The sequence below is a fragment of the Urocitellus parryii genome, chromosome 9, assembly GCF_045843805.1.
Source record: "Urocitellus parryii isolate mUroPar1 chromosome 9, mUroPar1.hap1, whole genome shotgun sequence".
In the NCBI taxonomy this organism is placed as follows: domain Eukaryota; kingdom Metazoa; phylum Chordata; class Mammalia; order Rodentia; family Sciuridae; genus Urocitellus; species Urocitellus parryii.
In genome coordinates, this window is record NC_135539.1 from 26610725 (window position 1) to 26632306 (window position 21582).

Below are 21582 nucleotides of genomic sequence, written 5' to 3' on the forward strand. Positions count from 1 at the left end.
AAAAGCTAAAAACCACACGCCAGAGTGACATCCAGAAGCCTACCTACGAAGCACTGAGCCACACCCCAGTCCTATTTTTTATTTTTTTATTTAGAGAACGTGTCAGAGTTGCTTAGGGCCTGCCAAGGTGCTGAGGCTGGCTTTGAACTCACAATCCTCCTGCCTCAGCCTGCAGAGCCATTGGGATTACAGGCGTGCGCCTCTGCGCCCGGCTATGAATCAACCTATTTCCCCAGGCAGTGCCTACACATGGGGGCATGTCCACAGCCTGCTTCACTTTTTCCCAAACTTATATTTAACACCCAGAGGTTAATCCATTCGAGCCATGGCACCAGCACAGCACCCAGTGACTTTACACTGGAGCCAGAGGGACAGAAACAAATGGTGAACTGGAATGCCCTTGAGGGCAGCTGTCCTCCCTGTCCTGAGCCTTTCTTGGTGTTCTCAGTGTTTTTAAATGAGACTTTTTAACTCACTTAGGGCTCATGGACTCGATCTCTCATTGCTTGAGAAATACACATGGCTGTTTGTATTTCTGCCCTTTCTGCTCTTGTAGAGCACCCTTGCCTTGTCCCCAGGGATGTGTCCCCACTCGAACGCCAGGCCTGTAGCTGCACTCACCACCTCACCTGTCCTCCTCCGTTTCTTCTCTTTTCCTCATTGTAACCACTAATCTAAGCCTCCTTCAGTGGCCTTCCTCACCAACACATCACTGGTACACGACAGGGACCAGTCGTCTCAGAGGCCCTCGTGCTGTGACCTGGAGCCAGATGGTCCAGGCCCGCAGGCGCAGGCACAGGCACTGACTGAGATAGTGAGCACAGCTGGAACAGCACATGCGCATGCTCCCAGAGCAGGGAGCAGGACTGTGGACCTGGCCATTGGCACTTCCCTCCAAGGAAGACCTGCTGTGTGCCCTGCCTGGTGATAATCCTCTCCTGTCTCCCTGTGCACTTGTGTTCCCCGAGGCACTGTCACGGCTCACAGAACACAAGCCCTGGTGAACTCAGGCCTAGGTCTGCCTGGCGGCTGAGTGTGTCACTTTAATAAGGAACAGCACATGCACTTTCAAAGCAGTCACGAGTTCCTTCAGGGAAAGAAAGGTCGTGTGTGCAGGAGAGATCGCCCTCAGATTGATCCAAAGGGAGAAAGAGGACTGAGTCTATTTGTGATTCTTGGCATTTGTGAACACAAATTTTTAATCTGGTAATGGCGAACACGAATGAACTATGCAGGATGCCTGATGTCCTTCACGTGAGAAAACAGGTCCTCAGTGTGCTGGAGACCTAAACGGGGACCCATGCTCCGCTTGATAGCAGCACTTTCTTTTTTTAAAATATCTGTAGTTGTGGATGGACAAAATACCGTTATGTAATTTTATGTGGTGCTGAGGATCAAACCCAGGGCCCTACACATGCGTGGGAAGTGCTCTACTACCAAGTCACAATCCCAGTGAAAATAGCAGCACTTTTTTTAAAAAAATTATTATTAGTTTTTTAAGTGGACACAATACCTTTATTTTTCATTTATGTGGTGCTGAGGATCAAACTCAGTGCCTTAAGCATGCTAGCCAAGCACTCTCCCACTGAGCCAAACCCCAGCTCCACGCAGCAATTTCTTAATGCAAAACTGAAAACTCAGGCCTGGTGCAGGGGTACACGTCTGTAATCCAGCAGCTCAGGAGGCTGAGGCAGGAGGATCACAAGTTCAAAGCCAGCTTCAGCGAAAAGAGAGGCGTGAAGCACTCAGTGTGACCCTGTCTCTGAATAAAATACAAAACAGGTCTGGGATGTGGCTCAGTGGTTAATGCCCCTGGGATCAAACCCAGGACAAAAAGAATCCTCCCAATGCAGTTATTTCCTTCTCATTAATGCAGAGGCAGCAGGCAACACTCCCGCATAGCAGCGGCTGAGGAACACGTACGGTGAGTATTTTGTTGAGTATTTTAACACCATGGAAATGAGAAGACAAGAGACCCAGTTGGAGCAGAGAGAAGACAGGCAACTTGAGGGCATAGTAAAAACTATTTTAAACCAAAGCACTACTACTTAAACCATCCCTAAATTCCCCCCCCCCAAAAAAAAAGGCAGAAAGAGGGTGAAAAAGATAAGGGAAAAACTCCATGTGCTACTTTCTCCATTTTTTATTTTAATTAAAAAATTCTGAAATTGACCAGGTCTATAAAAACTCATTTGCATAAAACTACAACTAGTGAACTCACATAACTAGTACACTTCAGAATCAACAGAACGTGCCAAGGAATGGCCTTACCTTCCACCGTGACCTCAATTTCAGGAACCTTTGAGTTACTCCCAGGGCTCCGTGGTCTTTTGGGGGACTGCAATGCTGTAAAATAAGACACGATTACTTTTGTAAATTGTTTAAAAAAATTATAGAAGGGGATGCTTTATAAAAGCAGAGTATTAAAATTCATACAGTTTGGTTCTTTTCAAAGAAACCTGAAGAATTAAACTGGTAGTGTAATCCTCCATTGAGTCTCAACAAAGCTGTGGAAACACGAATGAAGGAGGATTGCAAACATGACATTTTCAATGAAATGTAAAGAAAAAAGAAAAAGAGAGAGAGAGAGAAAGAACAAGAGGAACATTAAATAAAATACCTAAATGACAAATAAACCAAACCCCACAAGACGGTGCATGCTCAAGTCTGACATAAGGAACTTGACAAGGAAGGTTCCAGAGCACTGAGCGCGGGAAAGAGCCACACGCCTCTTACCTTTAGTATTTACTTTGCCGGCCATTCCAGGAGGCAGGTAGGAAACGACCAGCTCAGGTCTGGAAAGAAAAGTCAGAATCAGGACACAGAGTCGGATGGTGGGCCACAGTTAGTGTAAATGACCACGACCAGTGGTTCTGGCTATGTGTATTCGTGTGTGACTGGTGCTGGGGACTGAACAGGGCCTTGGGCATGCAAGGAAAGCACCCGATAAACTAAGCTACAGCCCCAGCCCACAATCAGTGTTTTTGAAAAATAAAATTTAAAACTAAATTAGTTTCTTCAACCACTGTAGCTCTGCAAGAAGGTAAAGAAGAACTTGGGTCAACAATGTTCAGCCATCATAAGATGTATCAGGAACAACACAGCATATGGCATCCATACCAGGCAGTGGGACACACCTGTCACCTCCCCAGCAACCACAGGCCCAAGGCTGGCCTCCAATTTTCAAAACAGAAGGAGAAAAAAAAAAAGATTTACAGACAGGTGCACGCCTATAATCCCAGCATATTAGGAGAGAAAGCAGGAGGATCGCAAGTTCACAGCCAGTCTCAACAAAAGTGAAGCCCTAAGCAAATCAGTGAGACTCTGTCTCAAATACAAAAATAGGGGCTGAGGATGTGGCTCAAGCAGTAGCGTGCTCACCTGGCATGCAGAGGGTGCTGGGTTCGATCCTCAACACCACATAAAAATAAAATAAAGATATTGTGTCCACCGAAAACTAAAAAATAAATATTAAAAGATTCTCTCTCTTAAATTAAAAAAAAAAATAGGGGTGGGGATGTGGCTCAGTGGTCAAGTGCTCCTGAGTTCAATCCTCAGTACCAAAAAAAAAAAAAAGAAAAAGAAAAAGAAAAAGAAGATTTGCAGAGGAAATGGATAACGACAGGATTTCAGCCCAGAGCCAGGCTTTCCCAGCAGGGACTTCAAAATCCCACACTTCTAAGAAAAAAAGTTAAGTAGAAATACTCCACCAATTCCAGGGCTGGGGATGTGGCTCAAGTGGTAGCGTGCTGGCCTGGCATGCGTGTGGCCCGGGTTCGATCCTCAGCACCACATACAAAGATGTTGTGTCCGCCAAATACTAAAAAATAAATATTAAAAAAAAAAAAAAAAGAAATACTCCACCAATTCCAAAAAGGGCTGAGGTAGCCAATGACTTACTTTTTAACAACAAACTTAATTTTATTGCTCCCACGGACAATCCTTTCAAGTCGAGGAATTCCAAACCAGGTGGGGCTTCGGAAGGGAATTCCTTCTGGCAAACCCTCCACATAGAGGAACTCCGGGTTGGATTCGAACACAGGGTATGGTACTTTCACTGCCTCTGTAAGTCCAAGAGCTTGAGCTGAAAAGAGTAGGAGAACGTTACTTGTGGTGGAAAAAAACCTCACCTTGTTTTATTTGTGGCGACTTACTATGTTCTGCACATATTTAAGTCGCCACAAATATGTCCCTACAATCTACTCACATCCCCCTTAAGACTGAAGGCAATAGGCTTAGTATGCTATGAAATCTGAGAATCATCCTAAAACCTACGTACTTTCTAGAGAAGCATTTTAACACTCTAAATCAAAAGGAGGCCCACAGTTGTGCTGTCAATCAAAATGGCCTCTGTGCTCTGGGCCCAGCAGCGGCACCCCCGTCTCAGGACTGTCCTCCAGGTGGAAGCTGGCTACTGAAGCACACAAGAAGTTCAGGTCACATTTGTGCAGCACTCACAGCCGAGTGGCCAGAAGCAGAGGACACAAGGCTCCTCCTCAAGGACACAGCCAACACTAGGTATTACATGATGGACAGGAACGCCCAGGACACTCTAGCTCCCCATTCCTTACTTCCTTCTCCATGACAGACAGACCCAATCAACTGAACACTCTTTCTTGCTGAGCCTCCTCAGAATCCTTCAAGACAGCGCACCAGGAAACCGCTGTCAACAAATCTAAGTTGAAACAAATGAGGAGACCTATTTGCCACGCAGGTGTTAGCCAGATCAGAAGTAGAGACAATGGATCTGAGATTCCCCCACTCCTCCCTTCTCTCCCACAGTAACATTCAAGAACACTGCAGCCAAAAGAAATAATGATTTGTTTGGTTTATGTACCAAGTTTAGAGGAGAAATAAACACTATCACAAACTTCTGGAACTTTCTGTAGGTCCTGAACTTTTAATTCATTCAGAACATGGCCTTCATTTGTTTTTAAGCTCAGGAAGACATAACCAATGTGTTCTACTTACCAAATTTCAAATTAAAAATTTCTTCTACTTGCTTCCGTAGCTTGGTAATTCTAACATTCCAATCTTCTTTGACTGGGGAAAAAAAATTAGATCTAATCAATTAGATTAGATGTAGACACAGGAATGGAGATAATTTGTTTCCATTGATGCCCTTAATTTTGGTTTAAAATCAAAAATCCTGGGTAGTAAGGAAAAGAAGGCTTTCTTGTATTTGTCAAACATGAGAAGTGATGCAGGAAGGAGAATTCAAATTTAAATTTATGTTGTAAATGATGAAAAACCTATTCTTGCAAGAGCGCTCAAAACTCATGGTTTTCTTAAATCCCTTCTTGGTGCTGCATCAGGACACGTACAAGATATACCCGACTCTCACGCTGGTCACCTTGGTATTCACAAAGATGATTTCAAAAATTCAGGGACACCTAAGGCAAACTTGGGATTTACCTTGCTGTCCACATTCCTTTCCTGGCACATGGAACGCCACAGAAGACTGCACATGGCTATTTACAGATCCTTGACAATTGGTGTCCCCAAACCACAAAAGATCTATAAAGTACCATTCCCCCTTTGCTGACACTGGGCAACAATAAACAAGAAGATGGGAAGGAAAAACACACTTCCTCCACTGGGGCCTGGCCTCAGCCCTGCGCAGGGCGGGCACCGGGGGAGCTCACTAACAACAGGGCCCGAGGAGTGGGATACAATTCTGTGTGTGTTTGGTCTAACATGAAAAGTTACTGGCCATGTGGGCCTGTTGCACAGATGCACTGTGTCCAGCTAGAACCAAGACAGGCTCCAAGTGTAAAAGACCCCAGACTGTCAGAGGACACACGTTCCAAGTGGAGATTACAGAGGGAAACACACCAATCTAGCTACAGGGAAGCACAGAATGCACTGGCAGATGCACAGGTGGCTGCCAGACAGCATCAGGCTACAGCAGTGCCCAGCTGTCCACACTGCCTGTGCCTGTGCCCAGCTTCACAAGAGGCGTGGGCAGGGAGGCAGGAAGGAGGGCTCCATGGCTCTCCAAGACGGAGTCTGAGGGAAGGAGAGGGACGGACTCCACACTCTCTTACCTGGAGTGTTGGTTCTTGGCTGAGTGACTTCAGTTGTACTATGAGTCAGCAGTTCTGGTCTGTCAAAGTACGAATCATGTTATGACAGAGCATTTAGGAACAATTTGAAGACCTTTCTCAGGTAGCTGTACACTGCGAATTATTTTAAAATATGTCTTTGCAGTGAAATAAAACCATTTGGGTGCCTAGTTTTTCTTGGGGGTTTTTTTTTGTTGTTGTTGTTTTTTTTTGGTACTGGAAATTGAACTCGGGGGCACTTGACTGTTGAGCCACATCCCCAGCCCTTTTTTGTATTTTATTTAGAGACAGTGTCTCACTGAATTGCTGAGTCTGGCTTTGAACTCTTGATCCTCTTGCCTCAGCCTCCAGAGCTTCTGGGATTACAGGCAAGCGTCACTGTGTCCAGCTACTAGTTCATTTTGAAAATAGCAATCTTCACACACTCACATGGAATTACACGGAGGTCTTTAAAGGCACTCTATGCTTAAATGTGCAAAATAATTGCTTTCCTCCAAACCAAGGCAGACTGCTATTTCTAAATCTTCAAGGAGCTATACCACAAAACAGTTTCTCCCTTCTAACTCTCAGTCCCAATAAATACACACAACTACCAACAAGCGACAGTCTACCATTGCACAGTCCTTCTGTGAGTAAAGATGAGCCAAACTAACCCTCATCTATCAAACCAGAATTCTCTTTCCAAAGTGCAGACCCAAGCAATGACAAGAAGAATCTGTTCTAGACCTTTCATTGACTGTCACTGCATCTGTTGGCTTCCCTATGCTTATCGCCTGAGTATGGATCCCAGTGTCCACTACACCACGCCCTTGGTGCCAGGCATCACTCCTTCCATGCAGGACGGCTCCATGTAGAGACATGCAAGCAAGCTGACACCTCCCGTCTCCTTATGCCGTCTGGTGTCTGAAACACCCTTCTTCTATTCTGTATGCACCTGGAGGTGCTGCTGTCCTCACCGACTCCCCTGACCATGCTCAGGGACACTGAGCACTCTGTTGTGTGCATACGCCTATCAAGGGCAGGACAGACCCAGTTCTGTACATCTTGCACCAACACCTGCTAAAGATGAAGCTAAACGTCGTTTTCTGGTTTTAAATATATAGAGAAAGAGTTCTACTGAAAGGAAAACAAGGTCCCATCTTCATCAAATGCGTCTTAGGAAACACTTTAAAAACCTGTTTCTGCAGATGATAATCTTACCTTTTAATAACAAATTTTATCCGATTTCCCACTTGAATGATTTTCTCCAGCCTTGGAATTCCATACCAAGAGGGACTTCTAAAAGGAATGTTTTCTGGTAGCCCTTCCACATAGAGGTCATTAGGATGCGCCTCAAATTTTTGGTACGGTACAGCCTTGGCTTCAGTGCTCCCCAAGGCCTCAGCTGAAGAAAATTAAAGCAATGCAGGAAACTAAGTTTGTGTGGAAGTCATATTTTAATACAGTATATGTATTTTCTATCTTAGCAGGATCTGAAACAAGGGCCTCCCTCACATATACTAGGCAAGTGCTCTACCACTGAGCTATACCCCCAGCGGTTTTTATTTTTATTGTGAGACAAAGCCTCCAACTTGTGATCATTTCTCAGCTTTCCCAGCAGCTGGGATTGCAGGTCTGCCCTAACAAGACCAAAAATAAGCATAAAGGAAAGTTGAATGTGGAGAGGTAAGAGGAAGGAAAACTGAAGAAAAGGAGGAAGAAAAAAAGAAAAGAATTTTCAGCTAAGAACTGATGGGATGAAAAATAAAAACACTAAACTGAGACTGTTTTAGATTAAAAGAGGCACAAAACAAGTTTAAGCATGACCCTTGTTTAGATCCAAATTCAAAGCAAAAATATTTAAGCTATTTTCCAGATAAATAAAAAAAAACTCAATTAAAGATTGGATGAGCTGATACAGGAAATTGTTTTAATCTGGGGGTGGGAGCAGGACGGGGACTGGGCCTGGGGCACTCTACCACTGAGCCACATCCAGAGCTGTCCTCTCTCTGTCACTCAGATGGGCCTCCAACCTGCAATTCCAATGCCTGAAACAGCTCTTGGTTTTGTCAGATGTGACATGAGGAAATGTCCATGCTGCGTAGGCACACACGCAGAATGGCTAAGTGACAGGATGCCAGTGATCTGCTCTGTAATATTCATGCAAAGACAGAAGAAGAGGAACCTGGGACAAGAGAAGGAGATGTGACAGAATCTCAAGGATCGGTGGGACTGGACTAATGGGAATCTGGGGATCACTGTGCTATTTCTCTCTACTTTTGAATAGCATAAAATTACAACTAAAAAGCATAAAACTGAATTTATTAATCCCCGCTCTGAAACCATGTCCAGAGCTCTAAAAAATTCAAAGGATTTACATAACACCAGTACATATGGCCCTCCCTGCACGTGACATTGAATTTTCTGCACCTGGTAGTTTACACAGGGGCTCACTGCATTTCTTTGTTCTTGGCCTGACTTAAATTTCTTTCATCAAATTACCAGCACAAATAAAGCAGTCACTCAGGCTAGGATGGGGCTTTATGTGTGCCTTGCAGGCTCGAGACCTGGGGCTTGATCCTCAGCACAACAAGCCAAACAAAATTAAAATAAAATAAAATAAAAAATCCTAGGGCTGGAGTTGTGGCTCAGTGCTAGAGTGCTCATCTTGCACGTGTGAGGCATTGGATTTGACCCCCAGCACCACATTAAATAAAGGTATTGCGTCCATCTACAACTAAAAAGATCTTCAAATATGCTATGAAAAATCTGAAGGTGAGTCAGATTCATCTTACTTTCCTAAAATTAAAAAAAAAAAAATTGTATAATATGCTTCAGTTGGAAAAAAACAGACTTACCAAACTTTTTGCAGAAAAGTTGATCTACCATCTTTCTTAGCTTAGTGATTCTGGCATACCACTCTTCTTTGACTGTAAGAATCAGTACATAAATTTTCTCAATTTCGTGGCTTTAAGGGCTCAGACTGTGACATATCATGATCATAAAATGACATTTTTTTCCTTTTTGTGACTAAGCCATTTCTAAGATGTCAGAGTGCTTCATTACTAAAGAGATGCTGACTGAGCAAAAAAAAGAACCAATGAAACCAAGTTCAATAAAGCCAGGAAAAAACTGGTTTACTCGAGAACAAGCTTTATTCTGCAATGAAAGTCCAGGGGTGTGACCGCACAGGCAGAATACTTCCATGACACCAGCTCCAGCCGTGTGGCTTCCATCTTCCACCCCTGCCCCCCTCCACTCCAGACAAAGGCAAACACAAACATAAAGAAATACACTGTACTTCTTGCAAAGAAGGACTCACTCACAGGGCTGCAGCCACCTGCTCTGAAAAGCCAGCCCCCAGGCCCAGGAGCGGTCACCACACCCAGCCCTTCAATGAGGGGCCCAGGGACCAGGAGAGACCAGTCCAACTAAAAAAATGGTGATGAAGCAAAACTCTGCCTCTCAAAAGTAGAACACGCAGGGTTCCTTCAGTTCTGCCTACCCAGTAACAGGATGTCCCTCCCCACTATTCACGATGGGCCACCATTGAGAAAGAGAGCTATGGTGCTGGAGGACTCTGAAACACTTGTGCCTGCGGTGGCACCCCGCCAGTGGCCATGGTACCTTCCTTCCCCACAGGTGGCTCAAAGGAGAGACCAAGGCACACAGCCTTCTGCTGTTGCCAAGATTGGAGACCCACCTCCGGACGCGGGCTTGTCGAGCTGCAGGTCTTCCCGCGTGGAGTTCAGGAGCTCGTGTCTGAAAGGCAGAGTGAGCAGTGAGGACTACCAGAAGCAGGTGGCGAGATGGGAACCCGAGTACATACTGACGCCACGAAGGCTGGTGTCAAGAAGAAAAGACCTCCTGGACTCTGGGGCACAGTAAACCTAAGTTTCTGGGGTATCTACAGTGTGAACAGAACGGTAACTGTAAAGTCTCCTAAGGTGCCTTGGGGATCTTGTGTCCTCTCAGGAAAACAGGCACCTTCGCAACCCAAAGGCATTTTAATAAACATATTACAAAAATTTTAGGTGAGATTATTTAATTTGGGGGAGGGGGGTGCGACCAAGAGTCGAACTCAGGGCACCCGACCACTAAGCCATGTCCCTCACCCTATTTTATTTAGAGAGAGGTTTTTACTGAGTTGCTTAGCATTTCACCATTGCTGAGGCTGGCTTTGAACTCACAATCCTCCTGCCCCAGCCTCCCCACCCACTGGGATTATATGCGTGCGCCACGGCGCCTGTTGAGATCCTTTAATTTTATATTATTTTCAAGACTATCTACTTCCCAACACCTAACAACTGGTAACTAAAATTCTAAATATGTCAGAAATTCATATAGAATGATGTCAGCAAAATTCATAGTGTCTGAATAATATTAATAAACTGTGAAACAAAACATTTACTAAATTCTGAGATTAAAAAAATCCTACACTTTTAAAGTCAATGCTAAAAAATTTAGAGCTTTTCTTTTTCGTTATTAGGGATTAAAACCAGGGCGCTTTACCATGAGCTATACCCACAGCCCTTTTTTTGTTGTTTATTTGAGACAGGATCTCACTGAGTTGCTTAGGGCCTCACTAAATTTCACAGGCTAGCCTCAAACTTGCCATCCTCCTGCCTCAGCCTCCCAGGTGTGCACCACCACATACCTAGCCCTAGTTTTCCTTTTCATTCTTACTTCTACTATTTCGTTTATTTTATATTTTACACTTATATATTTACACATATGCTTTGAAATTTTTAGAACTAAAACTAAGACATACATTAGTATACCTAGCAAAAAATGGAAGGAAAAGGACAATTATAGGCCCACTGGTTAGAGGCAAGTGTTTGAAGTTTAAAAGTCAATTGTAGCATACTGAGGCAATTCTTCATGCAGACCAACTTAAAAGTGGAAGATAAAATTACATATAGTAACCCAAACATTTATACAACCCTCGTGGCTCATGAGTGTCGATCACGTCCTAATGAGAACAAAGGCAAGAAATGGTGAAGTGCACGCGTCTTACTTCTTGATCACAAAACGAATCCTTTCCTTTGCAAGCAATATCCTCTCGAGTCGAGGAATTCCATACGTAGACGGCCTTCTAAAAGGAATTCCTTCGGGAAGTCCCTCTACATAAAGATCTTCAACATGAGACTGGAAAAGAGGGTATGGGATCGTCACCGGACCTTTGGCTTTTATTGCTTGAGCTTTAACGATAAAAAGAGAAAGGGATCGTGTCATTACAAGACAGGGATCTGAGCACGCTGTAGAAAGTAATAATCAAACACACACTGTTCTTGGGTGCCTATCATTTTATCTTATTCCTGTTAGTAAAACTGAATCAGAAAAAAAAAAGTCCATGAGAACTAAAAGAACACCCAGGAACCCATATTCTGTCCCCCTAACCCTAACCTAAGGCACTGCAGACGGAGCCAGACTTTCTGCTGAAAATGGAGGCAGAGTGTGAAAGGGAAAGGAGCACCACCCGCTCCCGGGGTGGCTGTGCCGGGAACAACAGCAGCGTGTAGAAGACACACTTGGTCTAAATGCTGTGGGTTCACAAAGGATTTCTTTTATATAACAGGAGGGGAAACTTATGAAATGAAAAATTTCTGCTAATACTTATTTATTCAACAGTAAAATAATACAAGAGTTATGAAATGTCCAAATCCTGGGAAATAGGAATAATCAGATATAGCTTGCCCTCCCCATTAAGTCTCATTTTTTACTGGTATTCTGAACAGAAATCTATTTATTGAACATTAACTTTCAAGTGCCATGTCACACATGAGTGCCAAGGGAGATGCACAGCCCCTCCTTTGCTGATATGCTGAATCTAAAAAACACAATTACAGACCTGTGAAAACGTCTGCCCTAAAGAAACTGCCATTAAGGTGGCTTTGAAATTTTAAGATGTGAAGATTGTGATTGCAATTTCACAAGATTTAGTAAACAATTATTTTCCTTGCTCTATGCAAAATAAATGAATAAATCATATTCATAACAAAAGCTCAAAAACGTAACCCCGCTACACTTTATGGGAGCGGAAATCAATAACGTCATGTCAGCACCAAGCCATTCTACCCAGAACAGCCAGAACCGAGCGTGAGAGCAGGGCAGGGCGCGGGTCATGGGCTTCTGGGCAGGTGCCATGTGCAGCACTCTGCGGCCTCAGACCTGCAGGGCAGGTGTGCCTTCTCCCTTCACAGAAAGTTCAGAGGGCAGAGACACACTCAGGCACTCCGTCCCCATAGCCTAGATGTTGAGAGCCACAGCCAAAGGGGCCCTAGCAAACTTCCAGCTGCCGGCTGATGATTGGCTCACAGCGGCCCAGCAACATCTAGCTGATTGGCTCCTCTGCGGTGATGTTCATTGGGCTGTTTCCCTGCCCTTCAGACTACGGAACTGCTCATTGGGGGACTTCTTTGGCTCCGCCCACGCGACCCAGCCAATCGGCCTCAAGAGCAGGAGGATTGTGGGAGGTGGTGTGGTTGGTGTGGAGAGAGGCTTGTGGAAGCCGGTGGTGGCAGTTGGGCTCTGAGGGTTTTTCCTGAGGAGCTGTTTTGTTTGGCTATGTCACTATGTCACATGGCTTCCACACAAAGTATGTCAGGTGCATTCTGCTTTGAAATGGAGCAATTAAAAGCACATACAAAAACAGGCTTGAAACTCTTGACAAAGTGGGAGGAAACTAAAAGAACCTTAAGGAAATAACTGAAAGCATTTCAGAAAAGTTAGCAAACTTACTCTTAATTCTAGATTTTCACTGAGCAATTGGTTTGTTGCCCTGACAAAGAAACAAATGTTGGGGCTGGGATGGTGGTTCAATGTGTGAGGCACTGGGTTTGATCCTCAGCACCACAATCAAATAAATGAATAAGAAAAGGGTCTATCAACAACAACAACAAAAAAAAAAAAATTAAAGAAACAAATGTTGAGCCAGGCATGGTGGGGGACGCCTGTAATACCAGTGGCTCAGGAAGCTGAGGCAGGAGGATCAAAGTCAGGGCCAACCTCTCAGCAACTTACAGAGACTCTGTCTCAAAATAAAAAGACAAAAAAGGGCCAGGGATATGGCTCAGTGGCTAAGCACTGCTGGATTCAAGAAAAACTATGTTCAAGTTTCTTAAGGTAAATAACAGTAATATAAGTTCTAATGTTACAAAACTTCACATAAAGAAATTCAATGCCAGCTGGACGCCATGGTGCAGGCCTGTAATCCCAGCAAGTAGGCAGACTGAAGCAGGAAGATCACAACTTCAAAGCCAGCCTCAGCAACTTAACAGAGATCTGTCTCAAAATAGGAAAAAAAAAAAGGGCTAGGGATATAACTCTGTAGTAGATTACTCCTGGGTTCAATTACCAAGACAAAAAAGAAATAAGAAATTAAATGATGCAGGAAAACATTATAATAGATTTGCAAGCTAAATTTCAATATATTGAGCTGGGTGCAACGGTGCACACCTGTAGAGTACCATCTACTTGGGAGTCGGAGGCAGGAAAATTGCTCGAGCCCAAAAGTTTGAGATCAGCCCAGGCAACTTTATAAGACCCCTGCTCAAAATAAAACAACAAGAAGAAAACCAACTGTATTACAGAATTTTGCAGCCTGCCTCATAGGAGGCAAGAGCCCTTGTCTGGCATGAATACAACCCTGGGTTCAATCCCAAGGACTAGGGGGAAAAAATAAAACACATGACATTTTTCAATGATTATTGCTTTTTTTAGATGAGCATTTGATATATACCATCTGGTGATAACAAATCGCTTTTCTTTCACCATTACATAGAATAACTACAGGATAAAGCAGGAAAGTAAAGAAGTAAAGATTCTGAAATCTAACAAACTTATTTAATTATCAACAACAGAAAATACAGGCATCTCAATGAATAATGAACTTATTACACAGCAGACCAGAAGCAGCTCAGGAAAACCATCTTCAAGTAACTTTTAAAATCCAAGACTTTGTCATGATATGTAAAGATATCCACAAATGTGGATACTCAACATTTAAAAGAAATGTTAATAGACATTTAAAGAAATTAAAAAATAAAGTTTCCACTATCCAGCCTCTGAAAGTGACCTCTGTAAATGACCTTGTTGGGGACAGTGTGTGAGGGAGGCACGGCTCCAGGACAGCCCTGGCCATGCGCTCCTCAACCTGCGATGGTGAACACTAACTCCACTGTTTAAATTCTTCCAACCAAGAATTAAAAGAATTCTTCCATTTAGACATACCGTATTTTCTTTCAAACAACTCTTCAACTTGTTTACGTAGATCAGTAATTCGCGCATTCCATTTCTCTGAAAATTGAGAGGACCGGTCAGTATCAGATGTGCAGGCGGGTGTCGCTGTGCCCTCCATGACCCACATCGCCTGCTCTGAGCCCACCCCAGAGCCCGAGTCTCACCAGTCCCTCGGGCTGCACTGCTTTCCCAGGGCTTCTCCCCCTTTTGTGGTTCTTAGAATGATTTCAAAAGGAGATTATAAGGAACGTTTTGAAGTTTATTTTCAAACCCCTTCCCAATGACTACCTCCCTGTTTTAAAGCCTTTCAGTTTCTGACAAGGAGGTGGTCAGAGAGGAACAGTCCAGTTAAACACCACAAGACAAGGGCAAGAGAGCAGGGCCTTCAGGGGACTCAGGAATCCTCCAGGGCGGGTGCTAGCTAGGCGGAAATAAGATTTGACAAGTGCGTAGCTGCGACTTCACAGAGTCTTAAAGAACATAAGCGTGAATAAATTTGTGTAGACAAAAATTCAATCTCCATCGAGTAGTTGTGACTTTAACAAGGGAGGATATTAAAGACACTGCCTCCAGGGCTGGGGCCGTGACTCCGTGTCGAGCACCTCCCCAGCATGGGCAAAGCCCTGGGCTCAATCCCCAGCACCACAAATAAATAAATAGAAAGATAGAGAAACAAATGAATGAATGAATAAAATGTTATTTTCAAACATAAATGAGATAAGCATTCTCTTTATTGGAAGAACGGCTCACACATACAATTCACCATGGATATTTTATTTAGTCCCTTAATCTACTGACTGGGAACTGGGGGCTGGTGTATTAGCAGGTGGCAGTCACACAAAACAAAAATGAAAATCAAGAAGTCAAACAGTCCTTAAATAAAAGGAGATTTTAATGCTAAGAGAAATAATTGCTAAGTCATCAACAGAGTCCGCTCGCTGTGCTTAACGCCAGAAGCTACATTCTTAAGGCTTCAGCGAACCCAACTGACTGGGCCCACTTTCCAGAAGAGACCACAGCGCTGCTGTCCCTGCTGAGGGCCTCCGCCTGTCACCACAGCACAGAGCTGGAGAGGCCCTGCTCCACGGGAACTTACCGAAGTTGAACTCCCTCACTTTCCGCTTCCCGGCATTTGCAGGCTCTGCAACAGGCGGCTGTGGAGGCTCGTTGCTCTTTGGTCTCTTGGTGGGTGGAGAGTAATCATCATCTTGAGAAAGAAAACTGTCATTACTAGAGGAACAGGGTACAGGAGTGACAGCCCAGGCCTGTCAACCTCTCAGCACCAAAGGCACAAGGGGCATCAAGAACCACTCCTAGGACCCCTGCCACTACAGTTTTCCAGGCCAGGCCGCCACCTCCCACTCCTCTGGCAAGTGAACGGCTGCAGCCTGCTCCTCTGCCTCGCTAGTGTTTTTAGTTCACTCCATCTGAGATGCCACGTTATAAAATTCTTCCATCTCCTCAAGTATTTTTCAAATGGCTGCCTAGAATCTTACTCTAGATTTTTCAAGAACAAGTTCTAACAGAGACATTCACCTAAATTTATCCAAACACAGCAGGAGGAAAAATAAGGCTCGAATGAAAAATACTCACATTGAGTTTATAGAAAACCCAAGCATGTATCAACAAGGGAGGGTGGATTAACTGTATATCAAACACAAAATTTACAGGATGAAAGAAACAGGGCCATATTACTTATGAAACAAATGCTGGTTCACGCAACAAAGGACACATGCATAAATGGGCCATCAGATCTGCACACAGACGGCTGAAGACACCTGTTGGAGGCCCATGCTAATTTCCTGCAGACTATGTCTGCAATACCAGAGTCCTCCCTAAGAACCCCAGGCAACCCATGCCACTCGGAGTTCTATTTAACATCATCTGTAAATTGTGAAAAATACCATTTTAATAACAAATATCGTATGTATAAAGTGAAAAACAATTGCTGTTTAAAAAGACAATAGCAATGACAAGACGGTCAAATGCGGCAAGAAACTGCTTTAGGGCAGATGAATTTGCTCTCGCTTCACAACTACATGGGTGCAGAGACTGTGGGGTGATCTGATCACATCCCACCACTGCACACACAGTGCAGCCAGGACCACACTCTGGGGTAGTTACTGTCCACTAACCACGAGGTCAACTCTCAGAAATGGAAGGAATGCACATCTGAAGCAGGGCACAGCGCCACACACCTGTAAATCCCAGCAACTCGTCGGAGGCTGAAGTCAAAAGGATTCCAAGTTTGAAGCCAGCCTGGGCCACTTAATAAGACCCTGTCTCAAAATAAAAAAATGTATGAAGGGCTGGGGGTGTATCTGGGGGCAGAGTGCCCCTGGGGTCCATCCCCAGTACTGCAAGGAAAAACCTGCCCATCTAGCTCCATGTACCATGTTGCCTGGCACAGCGGCAGGCCAGCTGCAGTACTGTCTGTCTGTCTGTCTTTTTAAATCTCTCTTGCCACGGGAGAGCTTTTCCCCCTCAGTGGTGAAAAGGATTGAACACAGAGTCACTCTACCACTGAGTCACATTCCCCAGCTCTTTTTATCTATTATTTTGAGACAGGGTCTCACCAAGTTGCTGAGGCTGGCCTTGAACTTGGCTCTTCCTGCCACAGGCATGCAGGTGCACCCAACCAAGTGCTGGATCTGAAGGGGAACCTTTGAGTGGAGCTGAAAATTCTGGCACCTCCTTGCCCTACGGCAGCAGGGAACACAGACGACACTACTGTCCTGCTCGCTGCCACCAGGCCTCCCTGTAATGCCAAAGTCACCTGAGAGTATCTGGCAGCTGTTACAGTAAAAAAACGGTACCAACCCAACAGGCACCAGATAAAACCCCACTGGAACCTAATTATGTGTCTGGCAAGATGAAACTGCTTTTTGAGGATGATACTTTTATTTCAGGAAAACATATTAATAATTTCCAACATTCTAAACACCTTGTTGTGGTGAAGCCATTTTAGAAACCCTGTTTCAAGGAAAATCAAGGAAAGAAATCTGAAAATAACTTAAAAATTACAAACCCTCAGTAAAGTAAGACCAGACTGTCTACATCACCTCAGTTTATAAACTACTGTAAGGATTTCAAATAGTCAAAGGTGATATAAATAGATTAAGTGAAAATATAATGGCAAATATACTGGGTATTATTTTTAAGTTTAACTCTCAAATTATACTTTGAAAATTCAGGCCACAGGGTCCCTTACTTGAAATTTCGAGAGGAAACCTGTTTTCCTTTCTACAAGCCACTTGCACACCTCGGTTCAGAGCAGGCGCTCAGCCACCATGTCTGTGTTTGGCCAGCGCTTGCTAAACAGTGTGTGACAGGACTTTGATGGCCTTCCCCGCCCCCCATACTAGGGATTTGACCCAGGGACACTCTCACTGGACTGGACTCCCCAGATCTTGTCATTTTTTATTCTGAGACAGGATATCCTTCACTGCTGAGGCTGGCCTCAAGCTGGCCATCCAGGGTAGACTTTCATCATAATCAAATTGTCAATTTTTTAACATCCAAACTTACATCCGTTCAAAGTTTAAAAAAAAATGGGTATACTGTGTCTTTTGAAAAAGTTAGAGCCACTAATTACACTGCACAGTTCAAATAAACAGATCCCATTTCTTCACACAAGCATCCAATTTAAAGTAATTCACCTAAATCCACATTTTTACATAAACAATTATGTATTCACCAACTATTTAAAAGCTATAAAAATTTACAACACAAACTTTTAAAATGCTGACCTACGCAATCTACCCCAGTAGCACTCCTGAGAAGCACAGTAACCAACCTACCTAGAACTAGCAAGGTACGCGCTCTCTTTCAAACCCACCCAGACACACTCACTCCTACCTCTACTGCCCCCGCCTGCTGGGAGCACTTCTCTCTGTGCCCTGCGTGAATGCCATGGCCCCCTGAACGAGTTCTCTTTCTACTGTAAGTTATTCTGAGTGCCTTCAACACTGTGGCTATGTTTCTTGAAATAAGCAGCAGGTCCCGTCATTCCTCTTCAAAGCATGCCAACTGATCCACCTGTTTTGCCCACTGTTAAATCTTCAGCACCCAGTACACTACTTGGCACATACAAGGTCCCCAATATTTGTGGAAAATTTAAGTGAACATGCCTAGTATAGGGCTTATTTATATGCAGCACTAATTCTTTGACATTGCCAAAGAATGAATTCCACAAAAAGTTACCAGAGAATGACACATACCCACTGTCAATTGTAAATCCACCATGATATCAAAACTCTAATACAACAGTGACCCAATTTGTTGTATGCAGCTTCTCTAAAACACTCATCTGTGTATAAACAATTGGGTCTTCATTAAGTGACTGTCTAGCAGGTATAAAAAGAACAAAAATTTTCAAATGTTAAGTTTAATCACAGATTCTCTGATTGCTATTGTAATAACTGTAGGACATGTAATCAAATACATAAGGAAGGATGTACGTACACAGTACCAGTATAATACCAGGACCTGGTGCCTGCCAAGCAAGCAATCCATCAATGAGCCACTCCCCTACCTCTTACGTACACCTTTAAAATAGACTAAAAATAAAAATTTAAAAAATAGTTGACATAGAGAAGTTGACATAGAGAGATGCAAAATAATTAAAAAAATAAATTTACTTAAAATCACTTAAAGAAAACAGTGAAAGAAAATCATGACCTGGATTAGGCCATAGCAAAATGAACGCACTTGAATGACTCAGGATTATTAAAAACAAACTGTGCAATAAGGAAACCCCTTTGAAACCAAAAAGTCCCCTCTATTAGCTGAACCTAGAGTAAGTATATGGTAACAAGCCCTAAAAAGTAATAAAATTTGAGTCTGGGGTTGTGGCTCAGCAGTAGAGCACTGGCCTAGCCTGTTCAAGGCCCTGGGTTTCATCCTCAGCACCACATAAAAATAAATATTTTTTTTTAAATGCTAAGATTTTCTCATCACATATCACAGATATCAGAACTGATAGCAATCACAATGATGCTTATGAAATTGAGGCTTGCAGTCGTCCTGCCCCCAGGGGTCCAAGCTTGAGCTGCCATGTTTTCAAGGCTACCACTGACTCCAGATTTGGGTGGGTCAGCACAAAGAGCACACCCAGCAGAGGGTAAGAGCACTCTACTAACTGAGCCACAACCCCAGCCCCCCAAATTTAATTTTCTGTGGCTATTAAATGGCATCTACCATTCTGCAGTCATCTTTCCAGAAAGAATAAATATACATACCAACCAGATGTCACAGCAAGTTCTTATCTGACCTTCCCTGTTAACATTAACACTTAAGTTTTACCTTCCTCAATGGCTGGCTGAAAAATGGCTGGCGAGGTGACAAACAGCCCACATAGAGTTTACACGGAAACTGCATACAGAGACCAGGAAAATGTCCCTTGTGTTTCACTGGTTTTTTGAATGTGAAGAATCAGCCTATACAGTAAAACTCGACTCTCCAATCACAAATTTGGATGGTAAATAAGATTTATTTTACCGTGTTTAGTTTAAAAGAAATGAGATTCATCACTCCCCCTTAAAGATTAAAGTTGAAATGACTGGTAAATGCTTTAGATTTCAGTTATTTATTTCCTGGTTTTTATAACATCTCGTGGAGTCTTAAAAAAGTGTTTTCTAAATTTTTGAAACAGCCTATGCTCTAAATTTTGATATATCAACTTGATTATTAGTCTTATCCCAAAGTTTCACTTGTATAATTTTAATAACCACCCACTTTTATCATTTCTGTAAATAAAACAAAGTTGTGCTATTTATATGCTCTTATAAATGTTCTCCTCTGACACTTAATGAGGTCTTTATAAAGTAATAATATTTCAATTATTTAATGGGAGACTACAAACAATATAAAGTACCCTTCAGGTTAGTAAAATTCTGTTAATGAGAAAAGAAATCTGTACAGTAATCAACTGAGATAAGCACGTTAAATGTGAAAGGATTTCCCACCCTGGACAGAAACTGCAACCAGCTTACGCTTTAGAGGAGGAAAAGCAACCGTCTGGAGCAGCCTGGAGTGGCCAGACACCCCCATTCCCAAGTGACACCAGCAAAGTACAGGGACAACGGGGAAGGGGAGGGACATCCAAGCCCCTGAGACAAGAAAAGTTCGTGCAGCAGTTAGGAGGAAAGAAGTGAGTACCCAAATGGGTGGTCCCAGGGGTGGGCGCTACGGGGAGCCTGAGGGGAATCTGTTACAATGCATGCAAACAGCCTCTGTGTACTTTCACAAAACCACACGCACACACAGACCGCCACACACAAACCACGCCCTGCTGCCTGCTCCCGAGCCCAAGGCAGAACGGGGTGAGGGGAGCACAACTCCTACACAGCTGCGACACCGCGCTAGAGGAAAGGGTTGCACTGATGGGGGAGATCGTGCGTGAGCACTGTGAGACACTATTTAAAAGGAAAACGATCCAATCCACATTTAATAATTATCTAACATGAAAAGACACACTGTCACCTTCATTACAAACTGGCTCATCCGTGCTCTGCCTACCTTTGAAGAAAAAATTAGGTTCAAAGCAACTTCAGCTATAGAGATATTTTCAAATAAACTTGTAGCTATTGCTTAAAAACAGCTTAAAGAACAAATCCCAGGTAAATCACTAAGCAGCATTTCAAGGGGTAGGCAGCAGCTTTAAAGATTACTGACTGGAAGAGCAGGGGCCCGCACCTGCAGGGTGGGCCAGGTGCAAAGCTGAGGAGGGGCGCTCGCTGGAGCCCGGGAGAGCAAGAGCAGCGTGGGAACAGAGTGAAGCCCCTTCTCAGAAAAACACTACTGACAGGCCAGGAATGGTGGGCATGCTCAGCTCCAGCTCCTCAGGAGCATGGCCAGTCCAGCAGCTCCAGGCCACCCTGGGCCACAGAGGGAGACCCTTGCCCCCAAAACAAAACCAAACACTGAAGGGAGACTCAGTACCTTCTCCTACACTGTGCCTTATGAGATACCAAGGGTTCCAGCTCTATCGTGCCTCTACCACACCCAACAGGTCACAGGCTGCTTCTATAGGCACCAAGTCTGGCCATAATGTCCTCGTTCCCACGGACAGAGGGTGTGCTCTGGTCAACTGTGGGCCAACGCTATCTTCTACGGCTCAACTCTGCTGTCCAAAACTCCCAAAGCACCGGGTGCATGGCTGGAAGTGGGCTGCCTGGTCACACCAACACACATACATATACGTATATATGTATCAACTCATTTCAATATAAAGTTTCCTTTATATTGTTTATAAGGTTTCCTTTAAGAATGAATGAAATGCATACTTAGCAATGTG

At 43.8% G+C, this 21582-nt stretch overlaps 1 protein-coding gene across 10 annotated transcripts in view; it reads right to left on the bottom strand.

Moving 5' to 3' along the window:
• The window catches only part of Gtf2i (general transcription factor IIi), an 89766-nt gene that overhangs the window by 14049 nt on the left and 54135 nt on the right, over window positions 1-21582 (bottom strand). For all 10 annotated transcript variants that reach the window (XM_026396838.2, XM_026396840.2, XM_026396831.2 and 7 more), the window contains 11 exons: window positions 15382-15492; window positions 14277-14342; window positions 11062-11245; window positions 9748-9806; window positions 8903-8974; window positions 7266-7449; window positions 6048-6106; window positions 4972-5043; window positions 3901-4084; window positions 2737-2795; window positions 2272-2346 (listed from right to left, as the gene is read on the bottom strand). In XM_026396838.2, the coding sequence (XP_026252623.1) occupies window positions 2272-2346; window positions 2737-2795; window positions 3901-4084; window positions 4972-5043; window positions 6048-6106; window positions 7266-7449; window positions 8903-8974; window positions 9748-9806; window positions 11062-11245; window positions 14277-14342; window positions 15382-15492 (1125 nt within the window). The remainder of the gene's footprint in view (window positions 1-2271; window positions 2347-2736; window positions 2796-3900; window positions 4085-4971; window positions 5044-6047; window positions 6107-7265; window positions 7450-8902; window positions 8975-9747; window positions 9807-11061; window positions 11246-14276; window positions 14343-15381; window positions 15493-21582) is intronic.